Source organism: Schistocerca cancellata, chromosome 2, assembly GCF_023864275.1.
Source record: "Schistocerca cancellata isolate TAMUIC-IGC-003103 chromosome 2, iqSchCanc2.1, whole genome shotgun sequence".
Lineage (NCBI taxonomy): Eukaryota > Metazoa > Arthropoda > Insecta > Orthoptera > Acrididae > Schistocerca > Schistocerca cancellata.
In genome coordinates this window covers 781,398,757-781,413,814 of record NC_064627.1, presented here as the reverse complement: position 1 = coordinate 781,413,814, position 15,058 = coordinate 781,398,757, and the positions used below count along the sequence as shown (strand labels likewise).

General features: G+C 42.3%; 1 protein-coding gene across 1 annotated transcript in view; it reads left to right on the top strand.

Moving 5' to 3' along the window:
- Positions 1 to 9,168, top strand: part of LOC126158635 (uncharacterized) — a 30,373-nt gene extending 21,205 nt beyond the window's left edge. Inside the window, exons 2-3 of the mRNA XM_049916458.1 lie at positions 7,082 to 7,672; positions 9,139 to 9,168. Coding sequence (XP_049772415.1) covers positions 7,082 to 7,672; positions 9,139 to 9,168 — 621 coding nt within the window. The remainder of the gene's footprint in view (positions 1 to 7,081; positions 7,673 to 9,138) is intronic.
- The last annotated feature ends 5,890 nt before the right edge of the window (positions 9,169 to 15,058 follow it).

Here is a 15,058-nt window from a genome sequence, read left to right as displayed (position 1 = left end):
TGTCTGCATGCTATTGCTATTTTACTCTAAATCTCCCTGCGCTTAAAGCAGTATGTAAACCTTGCTTGCACATATTTTGCAGCAGCTTCTTCTTTTCCGTCCAATTGTAGTTTTTATATTCTTCCTTTATGGCAGCTGTCTAAATCATAGACCCTAGTTTATTAATTTCTTAACTTCGATGTCCTCCTTGGCCAGTTTTCTTTAACTTTGTGTTCGTATATATGACACATTAACCGTGCTTAGGGCTTATTACCTCAGTAGACAAAGTGCAGAGCATTGTTAAAACACCACACAATAGCTGTGCTGTTGAGTTATTCCATAACTGAAACCGCGTGGAAGTGACTGGCACGGAGTACAGTTATAACTACTGTTTGTTGGTCTTTAAACAGGGGTAGCAACCCGCTCCCAGGTATAAGATTTTCGTCAGATTTAGATGCACAAATTTTTTTCACGTGTATCCCTTAAGGCAGTAAACGGCCTTTGTTGGTCTTACCACAGGGTCGATCACAAGATCCACTTTGTTCTCAACTGGAATACTTTTGGCGTAATACGAGCTTATTACCTCAGTGGATACACTGCAGAACACTGTTAAACACCACGTAGTAGCCGTTCCGCAAGTTATTCTTTAATCATTACGACGAGGGGCGTTCAATAAGAAATGCAACACGTTTTCGGCTAATTTTCGTTGAAAAAAAAAATGCGGAATTTGATGTAGGGATATCGTGAAATATTCCCTGTTCAGACCCCATAGTTTCATGGAGTTCCGATAGGTGGCGGCGCTATTCGTAGCCTTCAAAGCGGCGTCTGCAATGAAATGTGACTCCTGCAGTGCTGGAGTTTGCAGACGACTTGTGCAAGCTGTCGCAAACGAACTTCTCCTTTTCCACGAGCTCACAGGGCCTCACCCAAATCAGAGCACCCGAGAGGAGCTCACAAAGCTTCGTTACACATTTCTTCCTGAACCACCGTACAGCCCGAATCAAGCTCCTTCTTACTTCCATCTGTTTGGCCCAACGAAGGATTCATATTGCGGGACGCAGTACATGGATGATGGAGGCGTTACTGATGCAGCTAGAAGCTGGCTCCGATGTCGACCTGTAGACTAGTACCATGTGCGAATACAGGCCCTCCCAGTGAGATGGCGTAAGGCCGTCGCATTGAACAGAGACTATGTACAAAAATAGCGTTTTGTAGCCAAAGAGTGCGGAATAGGCTGGTGTACTGGAATTCCAGAATAAAACCAACTTGATTTCAGAAAAAAATATGTTGTACTACTTACTGAACGCTCCTCGGACGTGGAAGTGACTACCAAACAGTACAGTTATAAATACTGGTTGTTGGTCTTTGCATACGGGCCAAACAGTCGATCGATTCTGCTCCCCGCTATAAGATTATCGTCACATTTAGATGCATAGTCATTTTTCCCAGCGTATCCCTTAATGCAGTAGACGATCTCTATTCCGATATTTTTCCGAACAGGTCTCCATTGATGGCTATTTGCTGTTAAGAAGACGCAAAAGCACCATCTTCTCAGAGGGTTTCCTTTACCAGTGTTAAGAATAGGGACAAAATCGAGAGTACAATTGTAAATACTGGTTGCTGATCTTTTTACATGGTCAAACACACGATCCATTCTCTTCCCAGCTATAAGATTCTATTTTGGCGTAAGCTGGTATGGATCCATTCGTTTGGTAAAACCACTGCATCTATACATAGGCCTAGGCGTGTAAGACAACACCTAGTGCGCCACATCTTAGACCCAATGTGACCATGACTTTTTAAAGCAGGTAAATTTGTGAATGGAACTTTATAAAACCTTTTTTTTCGTGTTATCTTAATCCAGTAAACAACGTCGATTCCAAAATTTTTGACCAGTACTCCGATGTACAGCTATTTGAGGTTACTAAGGTTGACAATGGTATCACCTAAACAGCAGATTTCTTCGTTAGTGTTAAGAAGAAAAATTCGAAATTTTTGGTAAGGTCTTATGGGACCAAACTGCTGAGGTCATCGGTCCCTAAGCTTACGCACTACTTAATCTAACTTAAACAAACTTACGCTAGGGACAACACACACACACACACACACACACACACACACACACACACACACACATGCCCGAGGGAGGACTCGAACCTCCGACGGGGGGAACCGCACGGACCGTGACAAGACGCCCTAGACCGTGCGGCTAGTGTTTAGACTGAGGACAAATAAATAATTCGAGGAATGCAAAGAGTATCTGTCTAAAGATCACCACAGCATTCGGAATTGGTTTTAAACTCTACAAAAACTTGTTTGTTGTTAGGTGTACAGCATCTAAGCACGTCCAGATGTGACTGGGGCATTATAATTCCATTAATGTGGTAAAAAGTCTCAGTTCTAACATTTACCACTAGTGCTCCATCGTATGGCTACAAACCACTGATTGCTATTTACAGTACAAATGTCAATACCTCCCTCTGTTCAAAGCAATATTTAAACTTTGCCTGTGCAGTTTTATTCTGTAGCTCCGTCCTTCTCATACATGTAGATCGTCATGAACATGAATAGGATATCTTTTTAATATTTTTGGCAGGGCTGGAGATTACGAAAAATATATAAGCTAGCAGAGGATGTTTATTAAATTCAATGTACACATTTTCTCTATTTGTACTCTGTGTAGTTTTAATAACATCCAGCTTAATTTTTAACTTATAATTTAAATCCACATTGGAACCTTTCAATTCTTTCTTGAGCTAGTAGTTGACAAGTACAAAGAAGGTGTATTCTCGAATCCAAGACGTATGTAATTTTTTCCATGTAAGTTACCTGTGTTATGGCTTTAATAATTAGTCCCGTTCCTTCCCACAAATCTTCTAGCCAAGAGCATTCTGGGAGTTTAATATTTCCCCTTATTTCCTGCATAGCGATATTGTTATAACACTCCACATCTGCCTGGATGCAAGCTAACAACTATTCTACTGCAAATTCTTGCGCAAATTCCGTATACAACTTTAAGTTTAGAATTTTTGGATACAAATTACCATTAGAGGTTCTTATTACGCTGCTTTTAAGCTCTGCAAATGGTTGTTCTCTCGTGAGATGTACGACATTAACTCCATCGCATTTCTGTATAATATAATATCCTTTTTAAGCAGACACAGGTTGGGAATGGAGTTTTATAAAGAATGTGTGCTTTAACACTGTAAACATGCTCCAACCCTCATTTACGGCCCGGACGCCAACATACTGTCACTTTCCATTGCTATCTACAGTTCATGCTAATACCTTTAATGTGGAATGGCTTAAGTCTGTTCGTCATACTGGTTCTTTTTCTTAGTAGTTGTAGAATAACACTGTTTGTGGGGACCAGGCCTAATCTTCCAATGTTTATATTTATGGTATTATGTCCTGGATTGAAAGAGATGTGCCTCCCCCCCCCCCCACTTTAATATAGCACTTCCGTGTAAAACATATATTGTCTTTGTTGGAGGAGATGTGAAGTATCTCCAAATAGTTTACAGATATATTATTAAAACTGTATGAAGACAGAACATAGTTTATAAACTTCTCTGTGGCTTGATTGTCTGGCAGACTTGTTTGTATGCCAGTCAGTTTTCGTGCATTCTTTTTATCCCACTTGTACTGCAGAACGTTGTTAAACACCATGCAGCAGCTTTTCTGTAAAATATTCGTTAACTGACATGACATGGATGCAACTGCCAAAAAGACCTATGAGTCTGTTGTATCTTACCTCTATAGTTGGGGCTTAACCCCATCAAACTATCAGCCTCAACTATTTTATCATTGTCCATAGTCCCACTGATATGTCCCTGACTAATTCCTTCCACCCAGAAGCCGTTGTTTGATGTAACGTAGTGACACATCTCCATTTTGATTAAAATCCCAACAATTTACGTCCTTAATGTTAGCAACACGATTGTCCAGGTTCTCCAGTAATAATTACAAGCCAAAGCGTTCGTCCATTGGTCTTGTCTTCCTCCTAATAGCTGAGGGATGTTCAGTATTTGTGAGGAATCCGTGTTAACACTTTCCACTACCGCAAAAGACTATTCAGTTGTGGCTGTCTAGTCTCCTTTTATACTCTAAACAACTAATATAGCAGCACTCTGACTAGTTCTTAACGCACAGCAGCTGTTCCGTACGTTGTAAATAGTACTTTCAGTGTCTAATTCATTTGAACAGTCTCGGACAGGGTCGAACTCACAGCGCATTCTGTTCCCAAGTATAAATAACTATGGGGACCTATGCTGGTGGACAACCAGTCGCTGGCTACACTGCCACTTCTGAACATGGGGGTTTACGGGGAATAATAATAACTCTCTGACATGTGCTGTGTCCACTTACCTCTATATGTTTTATTTCTACTGTAATGTGGTTTGTATGATGCATCTTACAGATTCAGATTCACTTGGAGGAATGCAGTTCGTTATAGGGGAGAGAAGTGGCTTACGAAACATTTATTAGACAGATCATTCTTTACCGAGTACTTATCCGCTATCCTGAGGATTACGGGACGGTCAACAAGAAGCTTCTGTGGTCTGTAATTAGAAATCACAGATCAAATTTCTGGCCGGACACAAGTGTGCTTATTATGATTAGCAATTTACGTTTCCAAATCAAGAAGGTTGATGCATATTCTGTGATACGCTTCAGCGGATGCCTTCGAATTTCAACTACTTTACAATATGGGACGGCTTTGCTATCAGCAGTAAAGTGTTATTACTGTTTCATTTTGTGGAAACATGCTTAATAAATGGGGACTTTTTTTGTAAAAAGAGATTAGCACGCATGCTCGTTGCTTCATGAAACCGTCCGCCTGCTTATCATTCCACTGTTGGGGTTGTGGAGAGTGGGGGATTATCGACCGAAGACTGCACCTCTGGCGCGCCAGTCTTTCTTTGTCCAGCTAGCCTGCCAGTCGGGCGTGTGCAGACGCTGAGGACTGTGACACATGTATTTTTTAGATAAGTTAAGTGCATTTCCTACTTTATAGTATGGCGAGGAGAGGCAGTGGTGCACTGACGAGTACAGCAGGGCTTGCAGCCACGCTCCGGTGTAGCGGTAGCCAGAGCAGTGGTGTGGGGCAGCTAGGGGTAGCCAGTATCTGTAGATGATTCTGTGACCCGCTGTCATGATGTTACTCCCTAGTAGTCCAGGGGGGACAGAGCAAGTGCATATTTGGTACATTGCTTATATACTGTTTTTTGACGCTGTGGCTCTCGTTTATTGGCATATTTCGGTACAATAATGAGCTGCAGTACTGGTTAATCGATCTTTCTAAGAATGGAGGAGGAGGTATTTGAGGTTCTTAAAGAAATGCCCATATCTCTCCACACAGTAACACTTGTTAATTCGTGGCTAGTATGCAACCTGACATAGTTCCAGTGGAGCAGACCAAATACGAGTAATAATGCTGCTGCCACTGCAGTTGCGTTTCGTTATCAATCCTTTACCTCACCACAGACTTTGAACTGTTTTCTCAACTACCCACACCATATTGACACTGCTACTGTTAACGTTGCATCACGACAGGTGCACACCATTTTGTATTGACGGTTATGCTGCTCTCACCACATCACAAGATGTAGACTGACATATGGAGGTATTAATTAAGACTTTCAAATACCTATCCATACCACTGCGTGCTGGCACAAAAGTTAGTTGACAGACATCCGACATATCCTGGTGAGCAGGCAATGTTGCTCAGTACTAGCTCGGTTATATTGCCGCTGCTTCACACTCTAATGTTGCGCTACTGGAAGCAACATTGCAAGTGGGTGCTGAAAAGCAATTATAAACAAGTCTAAAAACAACACTATCAGTGTTTCATTGCTTAAGAAGAATTATAATAGGAATAATATCACAAACGTAATTGACAAATACTTACTGTATGCTTGCCAATATCAGTATTAGACAAACTGAAAAAATGAAAAAAAAAAAAACACTCTCTGTCCGAACAGACCTTGAAGGCCCAACGGTACCGACCGGCCTCCGTGTCGTCCTCAGCCGTCAGGCGTTACCGGAAGTGGATACAGAGGGGCATGTGGTCAACCTACCACTCTCCCTGCCGTGGTCAGTTTGCATGACCGGTGCCACTACTTCTCAGTCAAGTAGCTCCTCAATTGGTGTCACAAGGGCTGAGTGCACCCCAGCAGCGCTTGGTGGACTGGACAGTGACCGATCCAAGTGCTAGCCAAGCCTGACAGTGGCTAACTTTGGTGATCTGACGGGAACCAGTGTTACCACTGTGGTAAGGCCATTGGCATGTGACAAAGGGTAACATTTGGAAATACATACTGGCTGCCTTGAAGACCTTGAAGGCCCAACGGTACCGACCGGCCTCCGTGTCGTCCTCAGCCGTCAGGCGTTACCGGAAGTGGATACAGAGGGGCATGTGGTCAACCTACCACTCTCCCTGCCGTTTTCAGTTTTCATGACCGGTGCCACTACTTCTCAGTCAAGTAGCTCCTCAATTGGTGTCACAAGGGCTGAGTGCACCCCAGCAGCGCTTGGTGGACTGGACAGTGACCGATCCAAGTGCTAGCCAAGCCTGACAGTGGCTAACTTTGGTGATCTGACGGGAACCAGTGTTACCACTGTGGTAAGGCCATTGGCATGTGACAAAGGGTAACATTTGGAAATACATACTGGCTGCCTGCTGCTACTCAGAATGTCCGTTTTTGCTCGTATTGTGCTAGTGTTGCTGTTGCTGGAGGACAACTGGGGCTGATACTGATCACCCAATTGACAGTAGGATCAGGCACTGCACTTGGCGACGTTGGAGTACTAAACTCAAGCACCCATGAACCGAAGAGCGCAATGAGCAACAAGCATTTGAGGAGGTGGGGAGACAGGGAGTTACAGAGAGGGCTGAGACAGAGAGAGCAATTACGTAAGAACCCAGTTACAGAAGAACACTGTTAAAAAAAGTTCTACTTCTTATTGGGGTCAAGAATCGAGATCGTAAATTAGAAAAAATGCACCAGTCCTTGAGCTGTCATACTACTAGCTTGAGTAGACTATATATACGAAAGCCTCAGACAGTTCCGACAGATTCAAAAATAATATTGTTGCACAGTGGTACGTGTTCAAGACGGAGGCGCTGGTGCTGGCCGAGGTGATGCCCACAGCGCACGAGGCTCTGAAACGGGTGGAGGGCGCGTCTTTCCGGCCACTGACGGCCACGTGCCTGCACCACGGCGCCACACCCAGGGCCTTCCTCGTGCTGGACGACCTCGTAGCTGCCGGCTATCGATTGGCGGACTCCGAGCGACCTCTCGACTACCAGCACTGCGAGGTGGTGATGCGAGCGTACGCGCGCCTCCACGCCGGCACTGCCTACGCGCTCAGCAAGCGCCCCGACTACGGCGTCCAACTCGATATGGATTACTTCACCGCCGACAACGCGGAGTTTATGCTGCGGTCGATTGCGCAGTGTATGTTTTCTGCTCTCGCCGATTTCGTGACGAGAGTTCCCAACTATGAACACTACGCCGCCAAGTATTTGGGACTCGCAGATACCTTGTTGCCACTAATGAGAAAGGCATTGAAGAAGAAAGTTCAAGATACTAAACTCAAGGTGCTGGTTCATGGTGACTGCTGGAAGAACAACATGATGTTCAAGTACTCATCAGGGGAGGTTGTTGATGTACGCTTCGTAGATTTTCAGGTATGTGTGTTGACTATTCAGTAACATGTCCATTCTGTGTGCTCATAGTCTCCCTTATGTCTTGTTCACCTATGCCAGATGCGAGACATACATAAAATTTTCTTTGCATAAGTTAACAATTCCTCACGTGACACATACATATTATGCATTCTGTTTAGATCTTCATATACATCTTGAATTTAATTGATGAAAGGAGAAAGTATAAAAACGCAGTAAACGAAGCAGGCGAGGAGGAATACAAATGTCTCAGAAATGAGATCGACAGGAAGTGCAAAATGGCTAAGCAGGGATGGCTACAGGACAAATGCAAGGATGTAAAAGCATATATCAACAAAGGCAAAACAAGGTAGTTGGAATGTAGTCGGATTAAATCAGGTGATGCTGAGGGAATTATATTAGGAAATGAGACACTTAAAGTAGGAGATGAGTTTTGCCATTTCGAGAGCAAAATAACTGATGGTGATCGAGGAAGAGAGGATAGAAAATGTAGACTGGCTATGGCAAGGAAAGCGTTTCTGAAGAAGAGGAATTTGTTAACATCGAGTATAGATTTAAGTGTCAGGAAGTCGTTTCTGAAAGTATTTGTATGGAGTGTAGCCATGTATGGAAGTGAAACATGGACGATAAATAGTTTAGACAAGAAGAGAATAGAAGCTTTCGAAATTTGGTGCTACAGAAGAATGCTGAAGATTACATGGGTAGATCACATAACTAATGAGGAGGTACTGAACAGAACTGGGGAGAAGAGGAATTTGTGGCGCAACTTGACTAGAAAATGGGATCGGTTGGTAGGAGACATTCTAAGGCATCAAGGGATCACCAATTTAGTACTGGAGGGAATAGTGGAGGGTAAAAATCGTAGAGGGAGACCAAGAGATGAATACACTAAGTAGATTCGGAAGGACGTAGGTTACAGTAGTTACTCGGAGATGAAGAAGCTTGCACAGGATAGAGTAGCATGGAGGGCTGAAGACCACAACAACGACATACATCTGACGACTTATGACTTCTCTATTCCATTCACAGATGCTGTGCATGGAAAATAGTTCTTGATACAAAATCCCAAATTCCTCTAATATTACCAGTATGATAATTATGCAGCTGTGCATTGAAATTTAGAAATGTACAGATAATGTTCAAAGGAATAGAAGAAAATGAAATCTAACACTTATGAAGCTATCACTACTTTGCCTTTTCCAGGCAATTAATAGTCTTTTTTGAATGAGTCTTAATCCAAATATTAAGAAAATATGTTAAGAACACTACCAGATTCTATACACATACATAAACCTTTCTCCATGAAAAGGGCTTTATTCCAGATATTGTAAATGTGTTTTCGCGACTTCGTTACAGCGATGTCAGTTTTGAAAGGACTTTTCTCCTGGAGTAATACTCGTTCAATGGTGATCATCTTCGCGTACCGTCTAATTGAGAACCTGATTCACTATGCTTTTTGCTTTTCGTAGTTCAAGTCATATGTTGAACGATATCGCTAAATCGTATGCATAACATGAAAAATGATGAGCCTGTAATGCATGTATACCATGAAGGCATTGCAAAGAAAGGAGCAAATGAAGTGTACTCCTTCTGATTTGATTACATAAAAGAACGTGCACCAGAAAATGTCGAAGAACTAGGTTTGTTTTCCGACGATTGCGTTGGGAAAAATAAGAATCATTGTAAGATTCTAATATGTCCATCTTTGGCGAAAGCTAAACTTTTCGATAAAGTGGAATAGTGTTTTCCTATTCGTCGACATTTATATAACATATGTGATGGGAAATGTTCCATGGTGAAATGGGTAACTAGAAGAGCTCATAAAATGAACATGGTGAAATAATATTGGGAAATCATTGCAAGGGCATCCAAACATCGTAAGCTCTCCATAAAGCTAACAGATACTAAAAATGCGCACAACTTCTCTAAGTGGTGGTCACCATACTATAAAAAGGACTGTTGTCCAACGAATCCAAACATAGGCATGTTCCAAAATGCCAGGAAGATACTCATTTACAGCCATGAGTTATGGCATAATTCGACCTTTCATTTCTTGAAGTGTCCTGTTGTTTTTAAGTTGAAAGGCTTACACTGGACCAGTGGCTATTAATAGCAACAAAATGCGAAATCTGCAACGTTTATTTGGTTATACTCAGCACGGATATAGGGATTTATATGATAATTTGATGAAATGGTCTGTATGTAACACTGCTGCTGCTGCTGCAGATGGTGATCAATGAAACCATTTTGTATGTATTTTGATTAGAGTTAAGAAAGAAACAACTTAAAACACAACTAAAAGCTTAACTTGGCCATGCAAGTGAATTATTTTCTCAAGAAAAGGACCTTCTTCCAAGTTTTTAGACTTAGCAACTGCAGCAATGGCAAACTCGCCATTTTATTCTGTTCTTTAAACATTGGAAAGTCAGTCGTGTTACATTTCATAGTCACCCAAAGAATGTTTTCCTTCGTTTCGGACAACTTAAGATTTTGGAGTAAAGTCCTCCCAAAAATGACTTTATCAGTTACAAAACTAACTGATTCATACGCAAAGTCATGATATTGTAAAGATTTCATTCGATTTATCCGTTTAAATGAAGTAGATTGGTCACAAAAATGCATGAAAATTTCCAGTAGAGAACAAAATGGAGGATGGTTATAACTTTGGAAAAATTATACTTCTTCAGAGTTTGGCCAACAACGATACTTGGTACAGGTACTGGTCAAAATGTGGCACAAATTTGTTTGTACAGGGTGACAATTATTGAACTACATGCAATAAAACATAAAACTACGACGTGTACACACAACATGTAAACGACACTACAGATATTCGGATTTAGGTTATGACATGTTCGATATGCCTGCCATCCTTGTCGATGATGTGGCGCAGACGAATAGCGAAATTCTGCATGACCTGCTGACATTGATGCTGTCGACGACCTCTTGAATGGCTGTTTTCAACTCAGCAATGGTTTTGGGGCATTTCTGTACATCTTGTCTTTAATATAGCCCCATAAAAAAGAGTCGCGTGTGTTCAGATCCAGAGAATATGGCTGCTAATCGAGACCCAGGCCAGTGCCCTCTGGGTACCACAGAGCCAGAATGTGGTCCCCAAGTGTTCCACCAGAACGTCAAACACTCTCCTGTCATTATTTTAAACATAGCTGCGTAACAGCAACGGTTCCACGTAATAAGATGAAAAACAGCCGACCAGTTGCAACTGGTCGGCTGTTTTTCATCTTATTACTCTCCTGTCAAGTAGGGATATATCTGTGACAGCTGATTATTTCTCTATATCTTCCATTGCAGTCTGTTTCGCATTTGTTTTTGTAATGGTTCCCGGTTTTATTCAAATGTGGAACTTCTTCAGATCCATAGCAGTTACACAGTAACTGCAGCCTCTTGAGAAAGTAATGTCAGATGAGTAATGAACCAAGATGTCTGCCACACACTTGTTTGTTCCAAAATCTGCCTATGGTTGCCTCTTGCAGTACTGGTGGCCTTTGAAGGTCATTTCTATTAAGAAAAAACTCTGACGTTAATTAATGTCTGAACTTAAAAAGAAAAAGGAACAGTATTTTTTCGTCTGGAAATTAACTGTACATTCTGTAGGCGACGTTTGCATACTCATCAAAAAGTCAACTTGTAGAACTGAGTATGGTAAAAAGTATTACGTTTCTTAACATAACTTGGAAAGCACATTTCTGAAATTTCTTCCGTCTGGAACCGCGCGACCGCTACGGTCGCTGGTTCGAATCCTTCCTCGTGCATGGATGTGTGTAATGTCCTTAGGTTAGTGACGTTTAAGTAGTTCTAAGTTCTAGGGGACTGATGACGTCAGATGTTGAGTCCCATAGTGCTCAGAGCCATTTGAATGATTTTTTGAAATTTCATGAAAAAAACTTTAGAAGAAGTGCAACACACTCGTTCCAGCATATTTCATTGATGATTACTGAACAAATCTGTGTTTTTGTGGTGACTAAACACCTATACCACATTAGAAAACTCTTCTTTGCAGTTTGTATCCCTCTTATTAGTTCGAATTTTACGTAGTAAGGATTCTAGACACAACTGATTGAATAAAAGTTCTGATAAGGAACATCCTTAATGAATGAATTACCCTTCCTTGGTAATTTCCCAATGTATCTCCGTCTGTTACTTGCCCTTCCTACAGCTATATTTACCAATATATAATTTTTATGCTTGATATCTATCCAGACGAACAACAATAGTCACTTTACACATTTGAGTGGACCCACTGATTGGTCCGTGATTGCATTATTGGTTCTTCTTTCCTACTTGTGGCCGTATCTTAACTGTAGTTACGAAATGCTGTAAGTGCCCATATACACACATAAAGAAGTTTTGCATCACCTCGGTTCCGAGAGTTCCGGAACCTGTACAGAAAACTGGAATAGAGATCAACATAAACATCATTTCCGCTCATTTTATTGCTCATGAAAACCACACATTGCATGTTGTACCACCATACAGCGAGAGCTTTAGAGGCGGTGGTCCAGACTGCTGTACACACCGGTACCTCTAATGCCCAGTAGCACGTCCTCTTGCATTGTGTGAATGCCTGTATTTGTTGTCGCATACTATACACAAGTTCATCAAGGCACTATTGGTTCAGATTGTCCCACTCCTCAACGGCGATTCGACGTAGATCCCTCAGAAAGGTTGGTGGATCAAGTCGTCCATAAACATCCTTTTTCAATCCATCCCAGGCATGTGTCGATAGGGTTCATGTTTGTAGAACATGCTGTCCACTCTAGTCGATCGATGTCGTTAACCTGAAGGAGGTCATTCACAAGACGTGCACGATGGGGGGCGCGAATTGTCGACCATGAAGACGAATGCCTCGCCAACATGCTGCCAATATGGTTGTACTATCTGTCGGAGGATGGCATTCACGTATCGTACAGCGGTTACGGCGTCTTCCATGACCACCAGGAGCGTACCCACATAATGTCACCCCAAAACAGCAGGGAACCTCCACCTTGCTGCACTCGCTGGACAGTGTGTCTAAGCCAGACCGGGTTGCCTCCAAACACGTCTCCGGCCATTGTCTGGTTGAAGGCATATGCGACACTCATCGATGAAGAGAACGTGATGCCAATCCTGAGCAGTCCACTCGGCATGTTGTTGGGCCCATCTGTACCGCGCTGCGTGGTGTCGTGGTTGGAAAGATGGAGCTCGTCATGGACGTCAGGAGTGAAATTGCGCATCATGCAGCCTATTGCGCACTGTCTCAGTCGTAACACAACGTCCTATGGCTGCACGAAAAGCATAATTCAACATGGTGACGTTGCTGTCAGGGTTCCTCCGAGCCATAATCCGTAGGTAGCGGTCATCCACTGCAATAGTAGCCATTGGGCGGCCTAAGCGAGGCATGTCATAGGCAATTCCTGCCTCTCTGTATCTCCTCCATTTCCTAATATTATCGCTTTCGTTCAGTCCGAGACGCCTGGACACTTCCCTTGTTGAGAGCCCTTCCTGGCACAAAGTAACAATACGGATGCGGTATTTACCGTCTAGGCATGGTTGAACTACAGACAACACAAGCCATGTACCTCTTTCCTGGTGGAATGACTGGAACCGATCGGCTGTTTGACCCCCTCCGTCTAAAAGGCGCTGCTCATGCATGATTGTTTATATCTTTGGGCGGGTTTAGTGACATCTCTGAACAGTCAGAGGGACTGTGCCTGTGATACAATATCCACAGTCAACGTCTGTCTTCAGTAGTTCTGGGAACCGGGGCGATACAAAACTTTTTTTGATGTGTGTATATCACACTTGATAAAAGATACTGCATCTGTTTCTCGATTACGTTCAGCAATGAAAATATTAGTTAATTAGTCAGTTATATGTTCTAATGTTCTATAGATCATTTGAACGATTCTTTTATCGAAATGGTGTGGAGCGTGTCAGTTTACAGGATATGTATACATGATTAGTGTTAACATTAATGAAATATTTTTATAGTCTACCTGTTATTAAATAAACATTCGTATTACAGAGGTTCCCCCCTGACGCAGTGGGACTATAACCTAAGAGTAAGAATGCGCTTCGGAACTCTATCTTATCAACAACATCAGGATTGCTGCTGCGAAAGATTTCTTTCGTAATTGGTGGTGTACTACATGCTTAAGGCACACACTCTTGTTCGATCCAAGCCTGGGACACAGTTGAACTTGTCATACATGATCAGCATCAGACACGCTCTTTCTCAGATGTTAGGTTCAACTTCACTGTTGTTCAATTATTTATAAGTCGTTAAATAATCATGATAAGATAAGTTTCAATCATAAGGTTTTTCACATAATTATGTACACTACATTACAATAGTTGAAAAGTCTCTCGCCGAGCTCACTGGACTCTCGTTTAGGAGAAGGAGGTTTCACATATTCATCTTGAAGTCACGGTTTACGTTTTCTGTGATTTCTCTAGACTGGTTAAGGTGAATGCTGGAATGATTCCTTTGAAGAATATACGGCTGATTTCATGTCCATTAGATGCCCTGGTCCTTGCTCCATTTGTAATAACATCATTTTTGCTGGCACATTAAACCACACTCTTCTTTCCTCTTTTCATGTAATGGAAAAGGTTAACATATTTAAAAAACTTTGCAACAACTACTAGTTCTTATTTTTGTAATTTACACATGACTTTAATGTAATTTAGGTCTACTTACAGTTCATTATTAATGCAGTTAAGCTAAATTGTGCTACAAAATTAGTAAGATTCTCATGCAATAGATATTATGAATGAATACAACATTTTGATTACACTAAACCTTCAAATAAATACCTACACTCCTGGAAATTGAAATAAGAACACCGTGAATTCATTGTCCCAGGAAGGGGAAACTTTATTGACACATTCCTGGGGTCAGATACATCACATGATCACACTGACAGAACCACAGGCACATAGACACAGGCAACAGAGCATGCACAATGTCGGCACTAGTACAGTGTATATCCACCTTTCGCAGCAATGCAGGCTGCTATTCTCCCATGGAGACGATCGTAGAGATGCTGGATGTAGTCCTGTGGAACGGCTTGCCATGCCATTTCCACCTGGCGCCTCAGTTGGACCAGCGTTCGTGCTGGACGTGCAGACCGCGTGAGACGACGCTTCATCCAGTCCCAAACATGCTCAATGGGGGACAGATCCGGAGATCTTGCTGGCCAGGGTAGTTGACTTACACCTTCTAGAGCACGTTGGGTGGCACGGGATACATGCGGACGTGCATTGTCCTGTTGGAACAGCAAGTTCCCTTGCCGGTCTAGGAATGGTAGAACGATGGGTTCGATGACGGTTTGGATGTACCGTGCACTATTCAGTGTCCCCTCGACGATCACCGGTGGTGTACGGCCA